This window comes from Pezoporus wallicus, unplaced genomic scaffold, assembly GCF_028554395.1.
Source record: "Pezoporus wallicus isolate ANWC-B61680 ecotype Strahan unplaced genomic scaffold, APGP_CSIRO_Pwel_v1 contig_5552, whole genome shotgun sequence".
Lineage (NCBI taxonomy): Eukaryota > Metazoa > Chordata > Aves > Psittaciformes > Psittacidae > Pezoporus > Pezoporus wallicus.
In genome coordinates, this window is record NW_026640754.1 from 3921453 (window position 1) to 3943664 (window position 22212).

The following is a 22212-nucleotide window of genomic DNA, read 5'->3' on the forward strand; positions in this document are numbered from 1 at the left end:
CTAAACCCAGGACAGTTTCTCACTGTTAATTTTGACCACAAAACATATTTGCTACTTGACACAAAATAAGGAGAAACGATAAAAGGAAATAAAAAGAAAAAAAAAAGGAGACAAAGGAAAAAGCTGTTTCTTTAATGAAGGACAGCTAGGGATCTGGAAAATAAAATATCTTGTGCTAAAGAGCAATGACATATGATGTCCCTAAAGGGGATGATTCTTTTATTGACTTTCTGGATATTCTGCTCCAAGGGAATTAGACCCACATTATCATTCTTGCCACAAAGTTTCCACAGATGTTAGAATAATATAAGTGAAAGACAGCACTACTAACATACTTGCAAAATTATTGCTGAAAAGCTTGCCTACGCCTCTGCTTTTGTTTTCTTGGTTAGTACTGACACGTTTTTGGTGAATTCCATAAAGAAACAAGGTTTATGCAACTTATAGTCTTCTTCAGGGCTCATCTTCCTTTCTGCAAGCCCCTTAGTAACTTTGTAACCGACGGTCCCATTTCAACCAAATTCAGCCAAGGGAGAGAAATCTCTATTACTGTGTCCAAACCTCACAAGCAGTTTCCAGCTCCTAGGTCTATACACGCCCTGCAACCTCTTCTAGTCCTATTTTATGCTAGCAAGGATAGAAGAAACCTATAGTTCAGATATATGGGTTTTTTTCCACTGCCAAATCAGTGACCACAGGGTTTATTTTTATTACTGCTTTTTATTTAATAATGTCAAAGTTTATTCATTCCTGCTTTCCTATTTTTTCAGTCAAGTCTTTTACATTCCAGGCTAACAAGAAATACCATTTAAAAAATGCTAATACACTTCATCACATTGCTCCTAGGCTTATTTTTCCACTACGAGCCAGTCAGTCACTCCTATGCTATGTAGTTTTTTCTAAAATCCAGTCTGAATACTCAGCAACTTTGGTGTAGACACCTGGCTGCCTGCGGCGAGCGCATCCTTCACCCCAGCTTGTGATGCCCACCAGATACCACACCTCCTCATGCTTGCACGACAGCGATCCTCCTGAATCCCCCTGTGCCGCAGGAGAAAAAGACACAAAACACAAGGAAAAGCACTCCTCAATATTTCTCTCTCACAGAAAGCCTTAATTAAAATCAGCATCATTGTGTTAAAACCATCATACCTGCCTAGATTTCAATCACTTTCGCTTAAGACTAATTAAAAGAGTACTGAAGCATTTTTTCTGTTTTTCTAATAAATTGACCCCTAAATACTTCCCAATTCTTGCAAATAACTTCCATTTTCCATGAAAGGTTCAAAACTACCTTTTAATTTTTTTTTATTTGTTGGCTTAAATTTATCTACATACACTGATTTAAAACCCTATGAATACTACATGTGCAAGTGAGAAATATGATAAATTTGCCAATGTTTTCTCTTACAACCCTGGTTTCAGTATACAACCTGGTTGTAGTTCTCTGTGTGGCTTATCTTGTTTGAGGGACTCTGTCTCTCAAAAGATAAAACACTTCTCTCTCTTCTTTTTCCTATTCCTAACTGATCTTTCTGAACATAAGATAATGCTCAGTATAGCTGTTATGAGTTGTTGAGACAATAGCAAGTGTGTTATTTTTCTAAAGCAGCACCTCCATGTTCTGGTACAATGTATCAAATAAAGAAAGCTTAACTGGCTTAGAGAAAATATTACTTCCGACATCAAAGTATTTTGACTCCTAATTACCCAATACTGATTACAGTAACAGTAGCATTTTAACATAAAAATGTTAACTGTCAAACACTTAAAGTCAAAATACTGTATCAGCAGAGAATTCAATCTTACTAATCAGATTATCTTTTCTTGCATAAATTAACTCAGAATATTTGAATCAATGGAATTGCACAAATTTACACCTGAACAGAGGATTCAGATCACTAAACTCACACTGCTGTGACTTTTCGCACTCTAATAATGAACAGACCAGTCTGTTGTCTTTAGTGTTCCATTCCCCATTTTAATGCATTTTAATAGCATATCTAGCATCCTCCCTTCTGGTTTGCACACAGTGGATGCTTTAAAATAAGCTTTCATGTACTGTATTTCATATCAAGTAATAAAAACCTGTTTTAATTGGAGAAGTGCTTTGAGATACCATACTTGCTTTCTTTGGATTTCTGATACTCCAAAGGAATACTGGCTTATTCCCTAAATAGATGCGATATATCTACACATAGATTTTTCTGTCTATAGAATCTATCGACCATGATTTCAATGTCACATAAGAAATGTTTTCCATATACATTTTCGGTGCTTTTGAAATGCAAAAGTGACAAGTTAATTACAAGCTCTATTGATAACCATATTTTTTCTAATGACAATTAAAAAATAATCACAGTATTCAGTCATATATTTAAATAACTGGTTGGAATATATGACTATGTACTGCCTCATTACCTTACAAGCATCCCTTCCACCTTCATCATAGCCAGCACAGACCACTTTGTCCCCTATTCTGTGTTTTCGGTACCTTGCCTGGCATTCTTCTTTTGACATGAGGGGAACAGTAGCCTTCTGAAGAATATCTTGTACACGACCTATGGAATAGGAGATATAAACAGAGAAATATTTACTTCTAGCAAAATTAATTTCAAACTAAACTCTAGAAATCCCCATACAGTGATATTACAAAGTTGGAGGCCCCTGATTTTAGAGTGTTGTTAGATGTTCATGACAATGATTTTCCTTTTCTTGTGTTACTAAACAATGTGAGTTGTCTGGTAATTTGAATAATTTTGTAATGCCTTTTTATGACTCATGTCTGGGCAAATTTCAAAATTCCTCCGTGATTTGCAGTGAATCCTTGTATGAGTATGGCTTTCAGGACAGTGGCCCTTGGAGCCTAGCCATCAAAAGTATTGCTTTCTGTTACCAACAATTATTTCTTAGTAATGTGTCACAGTAGGCTTGGAATCTCCCATTTGCCGAATCAGTGTCACTCAATGCTCTAGTAGTTTACAGGATGGAGAAATTTGCAGACAGAGTAAATAACAGTATTTGAGAGCATCCTATTCTTAGAAATTAACAGAAAAAATCAACCTATATGATATCTACCTAAATTTGTTTGATTTCATATTGGCCTCTAACCTTCAGATAGGAAGGTGTATAAAGGAAAGAACACTGTTTAAATAGGTGTGTATATATATATATATATATATATATATATATATACACACACATACACATTAATAGTACAAGCATAAAAATATAAATAAATATATGCAAAAGCATACTTTGATAATTAACAGCTGTTTGGCCTACTTCCATGTAAAATCAGAGGAGTTGAAATCCCATGTACTACCAAAAAAGTTATTGGCATTGTTAATAATCAATCTTCAGAATCATAAAAGCAACATACTTCAATCTGCAATTTCTAAAGTCATATGAATACAATCAGCTTAAAAGAAAAGCATGGGTTATACGCAAACTATGATTCAAAACCTCACAGTACAATGATAAGACTGTTGGCTTTTTTCAGCTGGCAGCTTGAAAAGGAGTGTGCATTCCAGATATATTCTGGGCTTTGCCAGTAGATCAAGATAGAATCTAAGAAAAAGTATTTGAGGTTTGTACAGGATATACTTAAGGTTGCATTCTTACACATTCCAAATTATTGTATCAATTTATAAGATTCAATTTCTGTGTCAGAACACGGAGGTATTTAATGAGAACTTCATACTTCTTTCATGTATGTTTTGTGATGTCTTAATATAAGTAGATTCTAATTTATTATATTACAGTGTTAGCCAGATAGCAATAATTCTAGTCAAGAACATGTGGCATTTTCTTTAAAAAAAGAATGCAGGTTTCCTTCTTTTTTTTTTTTAAAAAAAAAAAAAGTGTGAATTTTGCAAGTAAAAGAACTCAGTGTTTAAATATTTATCTGTACCTTTTTCTTTTCTGTAACCCCATCCAATTACCCAACAGTCAGTATAAAGTACATTAGTGTCTTCTTTTGATGGCAGGCAAATAGGCAGTTGAAGATCTAAAACACAATAGAAATATTAGTTTGACCAGCAAAGGCAACTGCAACATTAAGGTTTTGTGGGCAACCTACACAATCCCTGAAGATAGGCTCCATATTATGCTTTGCTCTTTGCACTACATATCATTCTAGGAAATAAATATAAATAAAAGCCACCCGTTTTCTTTTCAAAGCCAAAAGAATGAGATTCTCCTCAAACCCCAGTAACTGCACATTAATGGAAGCCAGCCCAGGTATCATGTGCATCCACACCAATGCCAGCCCTGTGTGATCCTGCACATTTTCAGAATTCCTCTGAAATACACTACATACCAGTAAAATTCATAGGCTTATCAAGTTTCATTAAAGCAATGTCATATCCAGTCTGTGCGTATTTATACTGAGGATGAACAATAATCTCTTCCACTTTGAAGAAGGGTGTATCCGCATTTATTTCTGATTGTTTTAAAATACCACCATAAACACGCCAAATGTTGGGATTCTCAAGACTGAGGGAAAAAGACAAACAGTCAGTCTGTGGCAAAAGACTTGCTCTGATTTAGAGTTTGCGTGCAGATGCCAATATCTTCCCTTACTCCTGAGTGTGCAGTGAACAGCACTGAAGTCATCGTTTCAATTTTTTATTTTCATACTCTCAAAACAAAAGAAAGGTTTGCTTGGTCCATCCCCTCCACTTCTTTCTGTTCCTCTCGCTATTCATATTTTCATTCCCACATCAGCTTTCTTCTTTATGTTCAGACTCTCATTGTCCTGATCTTTCTTCATCCTCCTTCCCCTTCTGCCTTTTTTTATTTTCCCTTTTTCTCCTCTCATAAATATACATATGTATATATACACACACACATAGATATATGTACTATTTTCAAGGGCATAATGCAAACCCTGAAGTGATACAGGAGATTCTTCCCATTCATTCCAACACAATAGCTTTTTTAGTAATGAAAACGGAGTTGGGAATAGAAATTCGAGTAGAGTCTATCCTGACAGTTATTTGTTAGGAAAATAACTCTAGCCAAGTAAATGTAAAGTAAAACATCATAGACCTATATGACAAGTTCCAGGTAATCTTTATGGTTTTGACTTTACTTTGAGTAAGTTTAAGAGCTATTTCACTGTGATATTCTACCATTAAGGCCACCTAGAATTTTTTTGTATATGCAATAAAGAGGATGCAAAACTTATTTTAAATAAACTTCCAAAAATTTTTGAAGATTTTATATACAAATTTATAAATATCAGTTAGGTTTGATACTTTCCAATTAACAAAGTCTATTTTTTATGTTTTCTTTTGCAAATATGTCTTCTATCTTTGCCTTTTATAATACTGGTAACTTCTACACTGGATAGCAGGTAGAGAATATTTTTTATATGGGGTTTTTCAGAAACTCACAAAGTTTGCCACTGGAGGCGAAATACTGGCAATACTATTCCATGAGAAAACAATAGTGGGTAACATCATACTACACTGTATGAGTAAAAGCACCTGATTTTTGACCAGATTGCTGGGTCAACATCCTCTTTGAAGCATTTTATCTGTTACCTACCCCTTCTCTCCCTATCAGACTGCATTATAGCCTTACACCTTTTATTCTGTAAATGACAGGATAACCTAGTTTACAGATGATGACAATCTAACAAAGGAAGTTAATCATCTACATGACAAATCATATCTTCACAAGTACTTTCATGACCCAAATTTGATGTTAATTCAATTAAAAATACAGACTATACTCATCAATGTGAAAATCTGCATTAAAAATAGGTTATTAACTGACTGATTGATAGATTTTAGGAAAAAAAAAAAACAACCAACCAATAAACCAACCAACCAAAAAAAAGTTAAAGGAAATCCAGAACAATTGGAATCTGGATATTTCATGTAATGCAGAGATAGTTAGCTCAGGTACCAAAATGGAGACCCCCATGGAGATTTGTGTTCTGATCAAATCAGTTAACTTGCACCCTACTGCTGAAGCTATCAGATTAGTACCATTTCTCAAGTGCCATGGAGAAACCTCTGAGATAAGTAATTTGAAGTTTATGACATGGGATAACCTAACAACAGATTTTCCTTGATAAATGATGCAGTATTACAGTAAGAAGCTTCTATTACATGAGAATGTCTAAGTTTCCGTAGGTTTCTGATATCTTCTTTAGAATTTCATCTATATTCATTAAAATAATTTAGCATCAGAAACACAGTACTATGTTACAAAGGAAGAAAGTATGGAGTTCAGTTACATTAAGAATATGAATATTTTACCTTAGAAGTTCACCTTATGGTTACATTAAAACAGTTTATTTTATTCTAGCCCTCATTTTTATCTTTCTGAAAGGTAGATCTCAACTGATCTCACGCTGGATGACATTTGGGGGTTTATTTGTACATTTACACTTAGGCCTCACCTCATGACGCAGTGAGCAGCTGTAAGAATCCACTGTCTGCTGATGATAGAGCCCCCGCAGAGGTGTCTCTGACGAGACAACTTCACATGCAAGCTGACTTGCCATGGCCATTCACCAGGAGCAGAGTCTGTTCCTCCAACAATCCTAATAGTTCTTGCAGAATGCTGCATACACACTAGAGAAATAATTTAAAAATTTTCTTAAAGATAAAATTAAAGATTAAATAAAAAATGAAGACTACTGCTGATCCCTGAAGAAGGACCAATCATTTGCAAAGAAAGTGATATCTGATGTAGTTTAAAATCTTTATGATATTTATGATCATAAAGTCTATTGAAACCAAGTTCAAAGTGTTACTGTTAGCGTTTACAATGTGCAGACCTGGCCAATGTCACATTTTCAGAGTACTCTATAACTTTACAAGGCACCCCACTGGGACACTGCAACCAATTCACTTAAAAAAGAACAACAAAAACCAACCAAACAAAAAAAGAGGTTTTGGCCTCCTGTACTGACATCAGTTAAGCACTGTCTCTTTTACATGAAAGAAATTTTACTTACCAGTACCGGCCTTTTTTTTACATAACCTTAGTGAATACCCAGAGATCCTTCCTGGCCCATGTACTATTTCCACTGGAGATCCGTTCAAGGACATTTTTAGGTGACACTCACACTTTCTGCCAATGAATTCATGCAAAAAAAAATTTGTACTTTTTTTCTTTTCATGCAGAACACACACGTCCCCATTGCACATTGCAAGTCTGTGCGATGATTAGTTTGGCAATCTTTGGACATTTTAAAAAATATATCTCACCTTTCCTCATTGCATGAATCTTGGAGGGGATAGTAGGTAAAAAACTGGCAGCGGATCACATCTGTGCAAGCCTGCTGACAGGCTCTATGTCCTTTAGTGTAAGTGACATTGAGTTCATCTCCCAGAAAATTCATATGCATGTAAGTGCGAGAATTGCAGGCTGTAAGAATGAGAGCATTCTAAGCATCAGAAAATCTCTAAATTTGATTAATTCAAAATTAGTATTTTTATTGTAGTTTATTGTTTACCAGGAAATGATCTTCTGCAGTTTAGAAGACCAAAGCCTGATATAGCATTCTCTCGTGAAATAAGCGCCTCTGGTATCCCACTTGTTGATGTCTTCAGAAGGCAAAGATTCCTAAAATGAAATTGTTTTTATAATAACTAAATCTGTCCTCACATTCTAAAATTCATTGTTTAAGTACTGGGAAGGAAACATTCTTTCTTTAACGTGTTTTTTTCTCCCAAGTCTCTATATGTTAAAGTATTTCATATGAAAAGGCATTCATTAAGTTCACTAGTTTACACTAAATTGAGGGGGCTTTTGCAGTTTTGTGAAATGGCAGATGACTGTACTATTAAAGGTTGTAGTACAGAAGTGGTGATTTTAGATGATACATGCCATCACACTTTTGCTTCTCCCTGAAACTCCTTTGAAATTTTATACTTCGGTTTTGTGTGGAATGTAGACCTTTACCTATCCTCACTACTAAGTATGCAAGAAGAAAGCTCAATAGCAATTTTATTAAACCTGTTAAGTTTATCAAAAATCTTTTCCGGTAAATAATACTGCTGGAAAACCAGATGACTTTTCTGATAACTTATAAAATTCAGCTTTAAGTCATTAAAGCAATCTGGAGGTTCACTGTTTCTTTGATGCGTATAACTCTTTTCAGATTAGCACCAGATGTGCAGCTGATCCCTGATCACATTGGAGAACAGATGAAATGCCCACAGAAAATTATAAACTTATAAATCCAAAACCTAAAAAACTGTGCTTTACTGAAAATAACCTTTCAACAAAAAATTCCATAGGTATAAAGAAAATAGTGGTAAAAAAATAAAAGACTCTGTGGATGTTTGTTTTTTTTTAAAGCCTATTTGGAATTTTAAAGTTAGATAGCATACTCACCTTTGTGACTTTATTTTCCATTCCCTGGTAAAGAATGTGAAGAATAAGCACTTTGGAAAATATGTACAAATAGTTTGGCAGACAGAGATATCCGGAGTGAAAAAACTTGTAATATTCATTCCTGAAAATTCTAGATCTTCAAAAATGTCCATTTGACAATCTGTATAAAAGGAGAACAAAATATGAAAATTCCAAACATTTCATTATGTCATCAGAAGATTAAGGTTTAGAAATTATTAATTTCTATCCTTAGTCACATTTTCCTTCCTTTGTGACTGATAAGCTAGAAAAATAACACCACATTTTAACCAAAAACTATTTCTCAAGAACATTTTTGAGTGTGTAAACTCGTGGAAAGGACTGCTGAGTAGGGATAAGATTCATATAGAGAAGAGGAGAAATCACAGAGTCACAGAATGAGTTAGGTTGGAAGGGACGCTAAAGATCTTCTAGTTCCAACCCCCCTGCCCTGGGCAGGAACACCTTTCTCTAGACCAGGTTGCTCAAAGCCCCGTCCAACCTGCCCTTGAACACTGCCAGGGATGGGGCAGCCACAGCTTCTATGGGCAACCTGTGCCAGTGGCTCACCACCCTCATAGTGAGGAATTTCTTCCTTAAAACTAACCTAAATCTACCCTTTTTTTAGCCAGAATACAGATTTGTTAATCTACTAGGGAATACTTTCAGTTAGGAGAAGTGGAAATCAGTGTATAAATTCAGAGTTAGGCATAAATCATTTTAATCTCCGCAAAGTCTAAAATAATTAAGGTAATGGGTATATCTAAAAGGATCAGGAGAACATTAGAAGAAAAATAATGGGATTACCATTTTAACACTTTATTTAATGTTATTTGAAAAGTAGGCGGAATGAGCAGGAGTAATGTAGTCTACCCTCTGATATTACCAAAATAACAAAGCAGAGGCTTGGCTGGGTAATTCGCAAAACCAGACTATATAGCAGCTACAGGAAATGCTAGCATGTTTAGAAAGAGAAAAACGAGTTGCCTCCTCCAATGACACACTTGAAGTCTTAGCTAAAATCCCAGTGGAACAAAGAAAAGAGGATAAGAAAGGAAGCACCAACACGTTTCTTGAAACTATCAAGTTGTCAGGACAGTAAAAACAATTTAATTATCCAAACACAAGACCGTGGCAGCAGAAAACTTCAGCCATTGAGAAAGTACAGTGGACAAGACAACACTTCCCATATACTGGGAATGTCTTACAACAAAAAAGGGAAAAAGAGTAAAAAGGAAGGTAGAGCTTAATGTGGCTCCTGTTAATTTGGTGAGGTTTTCAAAAAACATAAGTATGGAAGGACAACAACACTGGACAGTAATTACACAATAAAAACAGGAAAAAAACAACAACAGGGCACTAGAAAATAAGGGTCAATGAATTCTGAGAATTAGTAGGTAAGATGCCATGTTAAGGGGAAATCAAAATCAGGAGAATCGATATTTTCTAAAGGAAATTATATTTAAAGCATAAATATGGATCCAGAAGTTCAGGGAAGTTAACCCATGATCTCAGTGGTCATGTTCAGTGATTGCTTGTTCAATATTCAGTGACCTCAAGGAAGGTACTTTGAAAGAACAGATTGCTACAGACGCGCAATAGCATGCATGTTTAAGGACAAAATCAGAAAGGGGAAGGCACAAAATGAAAGGCCAGATAGGAGGGAGCAAACGAAACATAGAATGCCATTCAGTTAGCACTAAGAAAGGAGCACAGGTTCTGCTCAGCAGAGAATGAAAGCTAATGGCAAATGGCATGAGAAAGGCTAAGAACTACCTTTTCTTAACTTTGCCCTCTTCTTCATGAAAACAAACTACAGTTAGATGGTCAACAACACTAGCGTTACTGAGCACAGGAAAGAGGGCATGGCAAAACAGGAAACAAAAATCCCATATTGATGATTTCACTGGCCTTAGAATCTGACTGAAGCAACCTCTAATTTTTTTGGTACAATTTAACTTTTGGTGTTTACAGAGGACTGCTGTGATTCCATAAGCTTTGAAAGGAGAAATGTCTTGTTTTGAAATGCGGACACTAGAACATACACAGCAAAGGACTAGTTAGCTAAATAGAGTCAGAAAAAAATCTAGAAGAAATATTTAAATAAACCCATTTCAGATATCTGCAACACAACAAGACAGAAGGCAGCATTGAGATTTAATGACTGCCTTTGACAAATCTCTGTCTGGATAAGTATAGCTGATCTGCCTTGGATTAGGATAAATGACCAGAAAGATGGGTAGGAACAACACTGACCTCCACATGCTTTCAAAACCCTAATTTAATTTGTGATGAATCATTACTGCCTTATCATCATTGTCATAAATCATAAACATCTTTGGTAAAGTCTCAAATGGCTTTCAATTTCTTTTTTTAACTTAAAATCATATTGTTTGCGCATATGCGACAGTTCTCTGATTCCTCTCAAAGCCATTGAGCGGTACCCCCCTGTGATTTTTCTTTTGACCACAAATACATGTCATTCTAGTATATCTTAAATCAAGAGTTTAGAAAAAAAAACGATCTTCCCTCCATGCTCTCTCATATATATAGTGAGGGAAAAGTAAATTTGTTTTCTTCTCCTTACAAACCTTTTTCTTTCTTTCATCATTTTTCACATTTAAAGAAAAATTAAGTGTCTTCATTGTTAAGATCTGAACAAAACTACTTTTTTGATAGTTTCCAAGGATTATTCCTGCAGTATGACTAACAGAATCTGAAGGAAATGTATTGATATACAAAAAGAAAGATGCAGACTGTCTACAAAATGTGATTTATATGGAAGATATAGATTATCTGTGAGCTAAAATAAGGCTATATCTAGCAGAACATCATCATCATTAAGAAGGGAAAATACCACACAGCAAGGCAAGGTGGAGGTAGATTTTCTTTTTTTAAAGGTGTTTAAATAGTGAATAAGAAGGTATAATACACACTGTTTGATCTTACACTTGAGAGTTTTGCCTGAGTGATGATTGCGGGAACAAGCACAAACACTGCTTTCATTACAAATCATCCGCAAAACACAGATACATCCCTCTGTATTGGCCAGTTGTATTAGAAAGCTGCAGGTCCTCATTAATAATTTCAAATTGCATACAAGATATGCAAACAGAATTTAGAAAGCTTATAGTCTTCTGATCTTTGACTTTGATGGGATTTCATCTTTCAGTTTTGTATCCATGTTACAAAGATAACATGCAATTTCATCAAGTTAATCTTATGAAAGAATTCTTTAGATCTTTAAAGCAGACAGCTGTTTTGTAAGACAAATGATAAAATGGGAAAATAAAAAAGATCTGAGCCTCCTTTGTGCCTGAGAGTATTAACTGTATTTGCAAGTATAAGTTTATATTAGGATGATTTTACATAATGAAGCATTTATACAAAGGACAAATGTCAGAGAGAGACTGCACCTTGTCATCCACAACCCTTAAAACTAAACTGAATCAGAGATTTTAAATAGTTACCTATTTCAGAAAGCTGGCATGGTTTTAAAGAGAATCCAGACACAACCTCATCAAGCACCTTTATGCTGGTTGGAGTTCCTACACTGGTATGTTTCAAGAAGCATTTTTTACTGAGTGACAAAGAATAAAGAAAGTGGTAAGACAGCAGGCCATCTTCCTTGCTCTACACCATCCTCCTGGCCCCATAATTCCATGGTGCATGTTCTGGACATAGGCCAGAGCAATCTCTATTCTCCACAACAAACTTCAAAACAGGAACAGAACTAACTGAACAATGCTTAATTTTTAAAATTGTTCAGATAAACAGCTCAAAAATAGGTCTGATAAAAATGAAAGAATGTCTCTAGTTGCTCTGATGATTCTCTTTTCAGAGCAATAAACAGAGCAAGTTTTAACAGACCAACAGAGTTGCATACCTAGCAATATAATTTGCATGTAACTATCTCCAAAAGATTTTGATTTTATTCAGTGCTATGATGATAAAGTTTGCCTTTCTCTTGTCTCATTTACTTCAGACATTTTCCTATCTGTAAGTTTGAAAAAACATTGCAAGGATGACAAGTCAGGAAAAATAATTTTCTTGAATAAATTCTCACACCTTAGGCTGCTCTGAAATCTACACTACCAAAGCACAGCACTGTTGAAGGAAAGGGATCAAATTTGTGTTTACCGAAAGCTTGCATCATGAAATGTTTCTGAGGCATATGTAAAAAAATGACAACGATTGTCATTGGTACATCTTTTTTGACACTGTTGATAGCTGTCAGTCATAGTAACATCATGAATTTGCCCTTCCATATCCAGTCCTATGTGGACATCTGGACTGCAAGCTGTGGAAAAGAAAGAGAGACGAAGTTCTGAAAACATGCTTCTGTTCTCCTCCCCACCTTGAATCCCAAGCTGCCCAAAAGATAGAAGTTCGTATGACATAGCTCTCACAATCCAGATTCCACCTCCCATGCTCACTTCAGTTACATCATATTTCACATATACTTCAAGTAACAAAATCAGAAGTGTAGGTACAGTATGGTACTGCATGTCAGAGGAAAAAAACAACAGACAACTTTGACAGCTCCTCTGCCTACATGAAAGATGAGCTCTGACAGCTATGGCTGAGACCAAGATGACATTAAGCAGAAGCAAGAACTCGGGATTGATTCCAAAACATACTTCCTCATTTCCTAACTCATAGAGCATTTTAAAGGTGAATTCTGCTATCATAAATGATAGACATGTCCTATTTGAGTCAGAAGATGTAATTTACACTCCACAGAGGGAGAATTGGGTCTGGGGGGTTTGAAATAGCTCCCCATGTAGGAAGCATGTGTTGCCTCATGGTCAAGTGGGTCTACTCACAGAGCACAAATTAGCCGAACACTGGAGGCATTTTTAAACATATATGGGTAGATTTCCCTTTTAGCGACATTAATCTGATTCTAGAGTAACTCCAGTGATATCAATTAGTCTATATAGCATAACAAAAAAACATCCCATTGAAATCTATTTTGCTGAGCCAAAGCTACTGTCAAATATGAATGTGACAGGATGTTGGCAGGAAAAGGCTTTTAAAAGTCCTGACTGCTCCGGAAGGCAAGTGGCCAAAAGAAGCAAGCACAAGTGATTTGTCAATAGCTGCAATAGAGAACTTGCATAAAGTAAGAAAGACCCATTTAGTCCTGGCACATTGAGGTGTTATACTGATAAAACTGAAGAATTACCTTGACGCCCATAAGACACTATTTGGCATCAAAGTCAGGAACTGAATAAATGCATTCTTATTCTGGTTTTCTGCAGTGCGTGCTATGCTTAAAGCTGATCTTCTCTTAATGACATCATTATGATGGTAGAAGTTTAAAATATATTTAAAACAAGGCATTTAATAGCTTTATATGTGCTTGCTGGTAACTTGCAGGTACGGCATGCTGACACTAAGACTGTGCATAGCACACATACACTGAAAGATTGAGCTGTTAGTAAATTATTACACAGAATCATGAAGGTAGCAAGATCACTTTGTGACTGTGCAATTCTGCTTTCCTGGACATCTGCTCTACAAAGCTGCAAAGCAGGACACCATGAGCACCTTGTTGGAGTTAAATTGTAGTGGTAAATTAATCTTTAGAACTGAAGCTGCTAGGTAAAGCACATGCTCATATCTGCCCCTAGCAAATGAAGCAGTGACCCCAGGAGCATAATTTCCCTGTTACCTTTTCTGGGGAGCCTTGGTGGTGGATAACTGGGGCTGAAGGGTGAAACCAGTAGAAGATTTTGTAAGTTGTGTTTGAAAGAGATCTAGCAAAGAACATACATAATACTGCTTGGCTGCTTCCCTGATTGTATTCCTGTTTCCAAAACATTAATTTTCTAACATCTGCTACATGATAGAAAGCATAAAATGCATAAATGCGAATAACCATATCTTACCACTAATTTGGACATCACACTGTTTTAAGGAATGTCCAGAGATAGCTCCTTCCATATCCACTTTTGGCAGCATTTCTGTTTCACTGTCTTTTAAGTAGCAGGAAAACCTGTGTTTTAAAATGCAGGAATTCATAGCTTTTGCAGTAGAGCACAGACTTTCATAATTGATACTCAGATGAAATGCAGACTGCCCAATATACCTCAACATTAAAGATTAGACGTCTAAAGTACAGTTTGGAGAAAGATAGTGTAGAGCTGCATCTGCTTTGTTGCCACTGCTAATAGGTGAGTTTACTCAGTGTATGTGAGAGCTCCAAGAGGCGTCATTAAAGCAAGAAGCAGCTCCCAGGTTTTGGAGGACAGAAATACAGTAGGCATAGAGAGGGAGGAGAACCTCATCCTTTCAGGCTACTGAGGTTCTTAATTATTAGAAAAAAATGCTAGAGAGAGAAAGTGGGATACAGGAGCAAGGATCACTGGAGATATGAAATTGCTCACATTGCTCCCCAACAATAAACACATGGCACAGAGGAGGAAGTGCACGGTCAGTTCTGTTTCCTTGAAAGGGTTGGTATGCGAGCGTGAAAGGTTGGGCATTACCACAATTTATCTTTTGAATTTAAGCAAATACTCTTTTAGATCACCAGTTTTAATTAAAGACACATGACATTGCTTTCCATGGCAACCCTTTAACTTTCCCTGTGTGCCTGTGTTCTGTCAAAACATTACCAAGTTCCTAAACTTGGAGACCAGCAGAAGCCATGTGTATATGAACATTCTACCTTTTTTCAGGATCTTTAGTCCATGTCGCTGGTAAATAGGTGAAGAGCAGACAGGTAGGATGGAAAGTACACACTACTTGGCAGTAATTGGCACTTGGTGTAAAAACTGTAGTGAGGTCTTCTCCTTGGAAGTATGTATCTTCATAGATCTGAGTCACACATTCTGATACAGAATAAGAAAATGTGTACATTATTAGAGATTAGAGACACAATTCACCAGCAGAGGGAGAAGCCACTGACTCTTTTTATTGTTGAAATTGATTTTAAGACACTCTCGCAGAAGAGGGTGAGGAGGCTGAGTAGCACAGTTCCTCTGAGTCTTATCTTTATCTTACTCCCTCTGCCTATACTCCTGAGGAAATAAAACTCTCTGAGGTGTCTCCCTTCTGTTCCCTGCCTTGTATTCAGTGCTGGAGCTAGGCAGCTTGAGCCAAAGCAGAAGTCAGAGCAGCAGAATGTGCCACAAGGCAGATCTGCATGGCAGAGAGGAAGGGACCTTCTCATGGAAGATCTCAGGAGGAGCAGAAGCATCTCCTGAGAGAAACCAATACAGAGCACCATTAAAAGGAATACCAGGAGAAGGAAGCACAGAGACCAAAAAGAATCAGCAGGTTGCATGTCCTATTTTGTTTAGGGATGGTCTGAAACCAGAGTCCCAGGCAGTGCCACTGTGCACAGCTTCAGTGGCTCCCAGCATCTGTATACCTTCAGCTCCCTCACACCCACTCTGAAACCACTCTGACTTTTTTCACAATAAAGAAAATGCTGTTACAGGAGTGGTGTCTCAGTAACTGTCCAGAATAAAAATGAGCCCAAGTAGTACCTTGCATCTACAGGAATTCATCATCAAGCTCTTATTAAACTCTATAATGAAATCCACTCTTGCTGCAGAGCCATACACTGAAGATACCAAAACAGCAGCCTGTTCCCATCTTTCAAACTGAAGGTATTTGCAAGATCTCCATATTAAAACACACAGGAGGGCTGGTTTTCATAGGAGCCCACTCTCTTCTTTTATTTTGCCCTCCAAAGGGGTAGGAAATTGGCAAATATGTCAATTTTTATTCCTTTATTTACAAAAGTGCTTTTCCTTAGCTAAAAGATAAAGAGAAAATCCTGTATTTTTACAGAACAGGAGGACACCCAACTGAAAGCATTGTATTTAGCTGCTTAATGTGTTACTACAAAGTGATTCTACTTTATCAAAGGCTGTTTGAAATGAAAACAAATGGAACTATTGTATTGGATTTTACAGTTTTAAAATATTACAAGTCAATTTTATTTATTAATGTGATTATAAACTATATTTAGGTAATTCTATGTTTCCTGTACATGGGTAAAATATATAATTTACCTAAAAAAAAAGGAATTATTAGGCATATGTGGAAGATACACTAATATATATAAAGATTTCTTGTTAAAACAAAATTTGCATCCAAATTTTCTGGTTTCTACACTTTGAGGATCTTTCTCTAAAAATCTGCATTTATTGGTCTCACTAGAGTTTCTTCACTCAACTTTGTCATTAACAGAAAAGCGTTTCCTGTTAGAAAACTCTAAGTGAATTTTAAAGTCAAAAGAAAATAATATTGAAATTATTTGCTTTATCAGACATTTTGTATCTTATTTACCTTCTCCTAGTACAAATTAACACCAAAAATATTTATTTACACTGTAAAACTATGGAAAACGGTAAGCTCTGAAAACTGTAATTTCATAAAAATATGTTTCCTAGGCCTGAGAAATGTTCCAAGATTTTAGTTTTGCTGAGATTTTAAACCATGTAAAACATTTCCTTAAATAATACTACATTTGTCAAACAGATTTTGCTACAAAGCTGTTAACAAATTGTCCTCCAAGAAAGCAGTTAATACATTACTGAATACAAACTTGTGCTAGGCCTGAGTTGAATTTATCAGCTCAGCACATGGAACTTCAGGGAAATGCAAGGCAATTTTGTAGTCTGATTTTTTGCTAACTGAACTAAGTAAATCATTAACCCAGACTGACATTGAAAAACAAACACAATCACTGATATTCCAGTGTACCAAGAGAATTAAAAAAGTCCCCAACATTTACAATAAAACAACTGGTTCGGGAGTTATTCACATGTGCTGCAATAGTCTTTCAAGCACGATGGCACATAGGTGTTTGTTAGATACTTCTTATATCCTTAATTTCACACAAATAGGATGTGTGAATAAGACTCAAGGGTGGTGGGGTTTGCTTGCTTGAAAAATATAAAAAGAGCTGCTGGCTCTGAAGCTCTGTTGGCTGCTGTCCCCCAGGGAGGCAGCTGGGCTGAGTGCATCACTCCTGCCTCCTACCCCCAAGGGCAGCCTCTGAGGAAGGAGCTAATGCTCCTCTGCAGACAGGAAGAGGCAGCCAGTTTACCCCAGCACTGCCACAACAGCCTGCGACAGCCAACACACATTACTGCAAAAATTCAGAGAGCTGTAATGTGTGCTTGGGAGAACCAGGTTAGTGCAAAGTCAGCCAAGAATTATGGGACACCACCCCGCCTTCTGCACACCCATCTACCACAAAGGGCTCCCTTCCTATGCTGCTGCTAAAGCTGCTAATCTTGCTGTTGGCTGCAGGACACTGAACATCACACCAATTTCACAGCTATGAGCTGGATGCAGTCTCAGTCTGACAATGAAAATTGCCTATAGCATGGCCCCATGCAGTCTAGGTGAGGTGACAGCATGGGGGGGTGACAGGGCAATTCAGTAAAGCCCTGTTACAACATTCCATTAAAGCAACAGGGTTATGTGAGTTACCCAAACTTGACTGAGCACAACCCAGCAGAATCAAGACTGTTCTTGGACGACCATACTGTAGTTACTCATCATCTACCCCTCTAGAAGAGTTGCATTACTCTGTGTGCCTATCTTAAGAATTATATATTCACTTACCACTGTAAACGGAAGCAAATAAGAAAATGAAATAAAAAGTCTGATAAATCCCAATCATCCTAAAAAAGACAAAATCATTCTTTAGGATATGTTTAATAAAGAGTGTATAATTATTTTTATAAAGTACCACATACTGATTTACAGTTGTACTTAATGCCATTAATTCAAAATGACATTGAGAATTACAAAGTACAGCTGTGATATGCAGTCGAGGGGTATATAAAGTAATTTATAAGAACAACAAAAGCTTTTTTTTACTATGGTTTCAAGCAAAGCTTATAGGCACTCAGAGAACTTCTGCTTTGTTTACAGCAAATATTTATTCTTGCTTAGACTGGGAACAATATTCCAACAAAATGCCATTATTAATCCTGACTCTGTCCTGTTAGTTACGTGGGTACTATTATCAATATAGCAAACAAATAACTTGCATTCACTGCTTCTGGTATATGTTATATGAATTTTAAACGTTTTCTTTTCTCCATATGTTGCAATTAAGCTACCAAAGAATCAAATAAATTAACCACACAACACAATCCATAAACCAATCAATGTACACTGTCTTCTGGCTATGAAAACCTTTCACTGAATACCACTTGCGAAGTTGCAAAAATGATTACATACCTGAACATACAGCAGGTCTGGATGAATGGATAAAGCTTATGCTTTTCAAAAAAAAAAAGTCAACAGTTTATGTTAAATATTACTATGCCTGCAGTGCTAACTTATCTTTAATATTTACTTTGAATGGGTACTCTTTCTGTCAATATTGTTACTGACCTCGGGCCATTTTCAAAGCATACATCATCTAGACTGCACTGAAATCAATGTCCAGGTTTCACACCAGCTGAAGATCTGCCTCTTGATGACATTTGAAAATAAAAGGCAAATCCCTGGATCAGAACAGCCAGAGTATCTACTACTACTGCAAGAACCTACATAAACAGGGAAGGAGATCTCAAGAGTAAATCCTGAGTTGGGGCAGGGGGAAATCTGCATGAAATCTGTAAGACTCAGACCCAAGCAGGTGACACCATTAAGAAACTTCTGTAACGAAGGACAGAATCATCACCTATGTTTTCTTACTATAACACCATTTTCTAGATACATTCTCTTGTCAAAAAGCTATATTCTTCAATTATGTATTTTGTGCTGTCTTTTCTTTCTCAAGTTCTTATTCCTCCTTTTCAATACTCTGCAGAAATTATCCCATCTACATCTTCCAAGTAGTTTTACTGTGGTCCTTTCTACGCTTGTAAGAGTATCTTGAGTCTGCTGGAAGTCCATGACTTGTGAGCCAGCAAGGTCTTCAGCTCCTCCTTACAGAGGAAGAACAGTCTCAAAGAAAGTCTTCATACTCTCCTGTGTATCAATTTGCTTTGTCCAGACATGCTTGTAGGAGAGGACTCAAATATTTTCAGCACAGCAGCTTTCATTTCTATGTGCTGTCTTCTGTTCTAATGGGTTACAGCGACAACGGAGAGTGCTAGAAGGTTTTATGGCAAAACACATTAATAGTTTATTCCTGTAACATGAAATATTTTGAGACTAAGATGCCTGTAGAGCTCTCACATTCAGCTCTGAAGAGGAGCTTTTCCATCAGCCGTGAGGTGTGTATCATGGGAGCACAGCTCTGGGAGAGAGTTCCAGTCAACATGACTGAAGTCTTTCTGAGCAACCACAGGTATGTCACTTAGTGTCTCTTTTCTCATCTGTAAAAAGATGATAATCTTTTAGAGCTCTGTAAAAATTATCACTTTTACTTCAAATTACAGAATTTTCATAATCGTGAAAGTAATCACAAAACCTACCATGTATATTTATAGATAAAACAAGCTGAACTTTTATGTTTGTGCTTCTCAACCTGCACTATTATTTGATTAAAATTTTTTTTTTCCTTATTTTGTGTGTGTGCATTTCACTTGGTGACACAAAGGGATTAGAAATTCTCTCCAAGGACTTTTACTTCATTTCTCATCCAGGCTTTCCAGCTCAGCTATAGGGAAGTGTTATTCCAGTTCATTACTGTCTTATTAATAAACAAAACCCCAAGAAAACTCCAACCTCACACTTCCGGAAAAGTAACATAGGCAGTTCAAATTTGCAGAAAAAACAGGGCAGATTTGACATAAATTTCAGCAATATTATGTGTCTTGTCATAAAATATGCAGTCATATCCATTTTTCAGAAGCTTCTGGAAGATTTCATTTCTATAATACATTATCCCTGTTCTAGAAATTTGTCTCAGGAAAAGGAATCTTTTGGCGATGCCCTTTTGTTTCATAAGCAAACTAGTGTGTGTGGGAAAGATGAAAAAGGCTTTCTTAGAGTAGTAGTTCTCACATTTAGGTATCACACTCCTTCAAAAAGTCTAAGTCATTTTAACTGCATTTATATGCACATCAGCTGGATTTGAAAATCTGAGAACTAAGGAAGCAATGCCATTCAAAGAGAACCACAATGAGCACACTCATGTTGGAAAATAAATGCATTTTCTCTCAGAGGGCCTGCTACTCACATGAAAAACACTCCCCTGTCTACACAGCTGTCTGCACTGCTGTTCAGATTAGCAGAGGTCTGCTTCTGTATGGAGACAAGAATGTGTTACAAACTCTACATCCATGAATGAATTATTATTTCTTATAGGATATATTTACTACAGGGCAAATTATAAAATATGGTGAGACAAATTCTCAGCTGGTATCATTTTTCTGAGTTTCATTGAAATCCAAAGAGATTACATGATTTGAACTGGGAGAAGAGCTAAAAATTCAAAGTGCATAGAATACCAAAACCATCTAACACTCCTTAGGCTCATAAAGGCTCCACACAGAATATTACTGTTGTCTGAATTCCCTCATTGTATTCATTTAGCTACCAATAATATTCTGGCACCCAAATCAGGATATTGGAATTAAGAATCAGTACTTCAGACGGCAGAGTTAAAAGGAGAGCTCATCAAAACACTGCTAAAATGGAAACATTTTTTGATGATACAAGTGCAAAATATAGATCAATCATCTGAAAGAAAAAGGATTGCTTGTTTGTACTTTTAATGTTTCATTTTGACTTGGCATTTAAAAACAAAACAAAACCTGCTTCAGCTTAAGATGTCACCAAATTCTTCAAGATTAAATCTCCCTGGCAGTGCAATTACCTACTAGATTGATACTGCTTTCTGCCTATTCCCACTGTGATTTATGCAAAATCTCATTCATCTGCAAAGGTGTCAGGAATTAATGAATTGTTTCACCTCAGGAAAAGAAAAAATGGACATTACTCTGAGTCAGGTCTAATTCTGTCTTATAATACAAAATCCCACATCTCTTAATGGCAATCCTATTCAAAAAAGCGGCTTCAACATGGGAGGTAAATCTACTTTCTGTGATGAGATACCTGACAGTCACAACACGGAACAAGAAGAGCATCTCAAAGGGCATGAGGAAAGGAAGCTACCAGCAAGGCAAGAACATTTTGATATGGCTTTGTGGACATCCTTCCGTTTGAAAGAAGATGCCGTAATAATATGAACCTAGTTCTCAATGCAGTAGGAAAAAAAAACAAACAAATAAACAAACAAAAAAAAAAACAAAAACCCAAATAAACAAAACCAGCAACAAACCAAATAGTCTAAAGCATTCTGTGTATCTTTAATTCTCCATGGCTATAATGATGCACATAAGAAAGAACAGAGTGAAATTATGCTGCTAAAACAAGTTCCAGAAATTAAATCTTGATCTTTCCTTTTTACAATCAACAACCTGGAACCTTTTCATCTAAGTCCAGATGACACTGTCTGAGTGAAGAATCCATTCTCACACTAAGCCAGTCTTCTTGTGTTTAACTTAATTCCTCCCAAAATGGCTGCAAAAAGATGGCTAGAATAAGTTACTCAGCAATTTTTAGGAAGTGCTGGATTGCACATTGTACTGAAATAAAAGAAGCATTGTAGTTCTATATCCTGCAATTACATGTCAGTAAGTGTCTTACTAGAAATACAGCCTGGAAATAACTACACACCAGATGTCAAATAAAATTAATCCAGGATAAAATTCAGGATAATATTAATATTTATATATTTTTATATATATAAAGACTGTTGCAAATATTAAGCAACAAATCACTGGGGTTTTTTTGCTTGGTTTTGTAAAAGGGCTTCATTTTTTGTTATAAACAGATAATTATACTAACTGCACAAGGCCTTGCTGCTTTGTAGCCAGAACACCTGCTGCTGGTTAC

At 36.3% G+C, this 22212-nt stretch overlaps 1 protein-coding gene across 5 annotated transcripts; it reads right to left on the reverse strand.

The window, feature by feature from the left end:
* Positions 1–700: 700 nt before the first annotated feature.
* On the reverse strand, positions 701–18732 carry LOC130605133 (coagulation factor XI-like). 5 transcript variants are annotated; one of them, XM_057420343.1, is made up of 15 exons: positions 18598–18732; positions 17974–18032; positions 15056–15218; positions 14274–14380; positions 12520–12679; positions 11850–11959; positions 8362–8521; positions 7478–7587; positions 7230–7389; positions 6977–7092; positions 6416–6590; positions 4322–4497; positions 3914–4009; positions 2422–2561; positions 701–1041 (listed from the first exon to the last, which is right to left on the reverse strand). In XM_057420343.1, the coding sequence occupies exons 1-15, from the start codon at positions 18603–18605 to the stop codon at positions 886–888; spliced, it is 1896 nt and encodes a 631-aa protein (XP_057276326.1). In that variant the 5' UTR covers positions 18606–18732; the 3' UTR covers positions 701–885. The 5 variants fall into 5 exon arrangements, 3 of the variants coding, with proteins under 3 accessions (XP_057276326.1, XP_057276327.1, XP_057276329.1); XM_057420344.1 differs by lacking the exon at positions 3914–4009; XR_008973622.1 differs by lacking the exons at positions 701–1041; positions 4322–4497 and having other exon boundaries at positions 2436–2561.
* Positions 18733–22212: the final 3480 nt, after the last annotated feature.

What these genes read in the sequence shown, in the direction of transcription:
- LOC130605133 (XM_057420343.1), bottom strand. An exon ending in TGGAAAATAAAGTCACAAAG is followed by an intron (nt 7,588 to 8,361) that starts GTGAGTATGCTA and finishes ATTTCATTTTAG; the next exon opens with GAATCTTTGCCTTCTGAAGA. An exon ending in TAAGCCTATGAATTTTACTG is followed by an intron (nt 4,010 to 4,321) that starts GTATGTAGTGTA and finishes ATTGTGTTTTAG; the next exon opens with ATCTTCAACTGCCTATTTGC.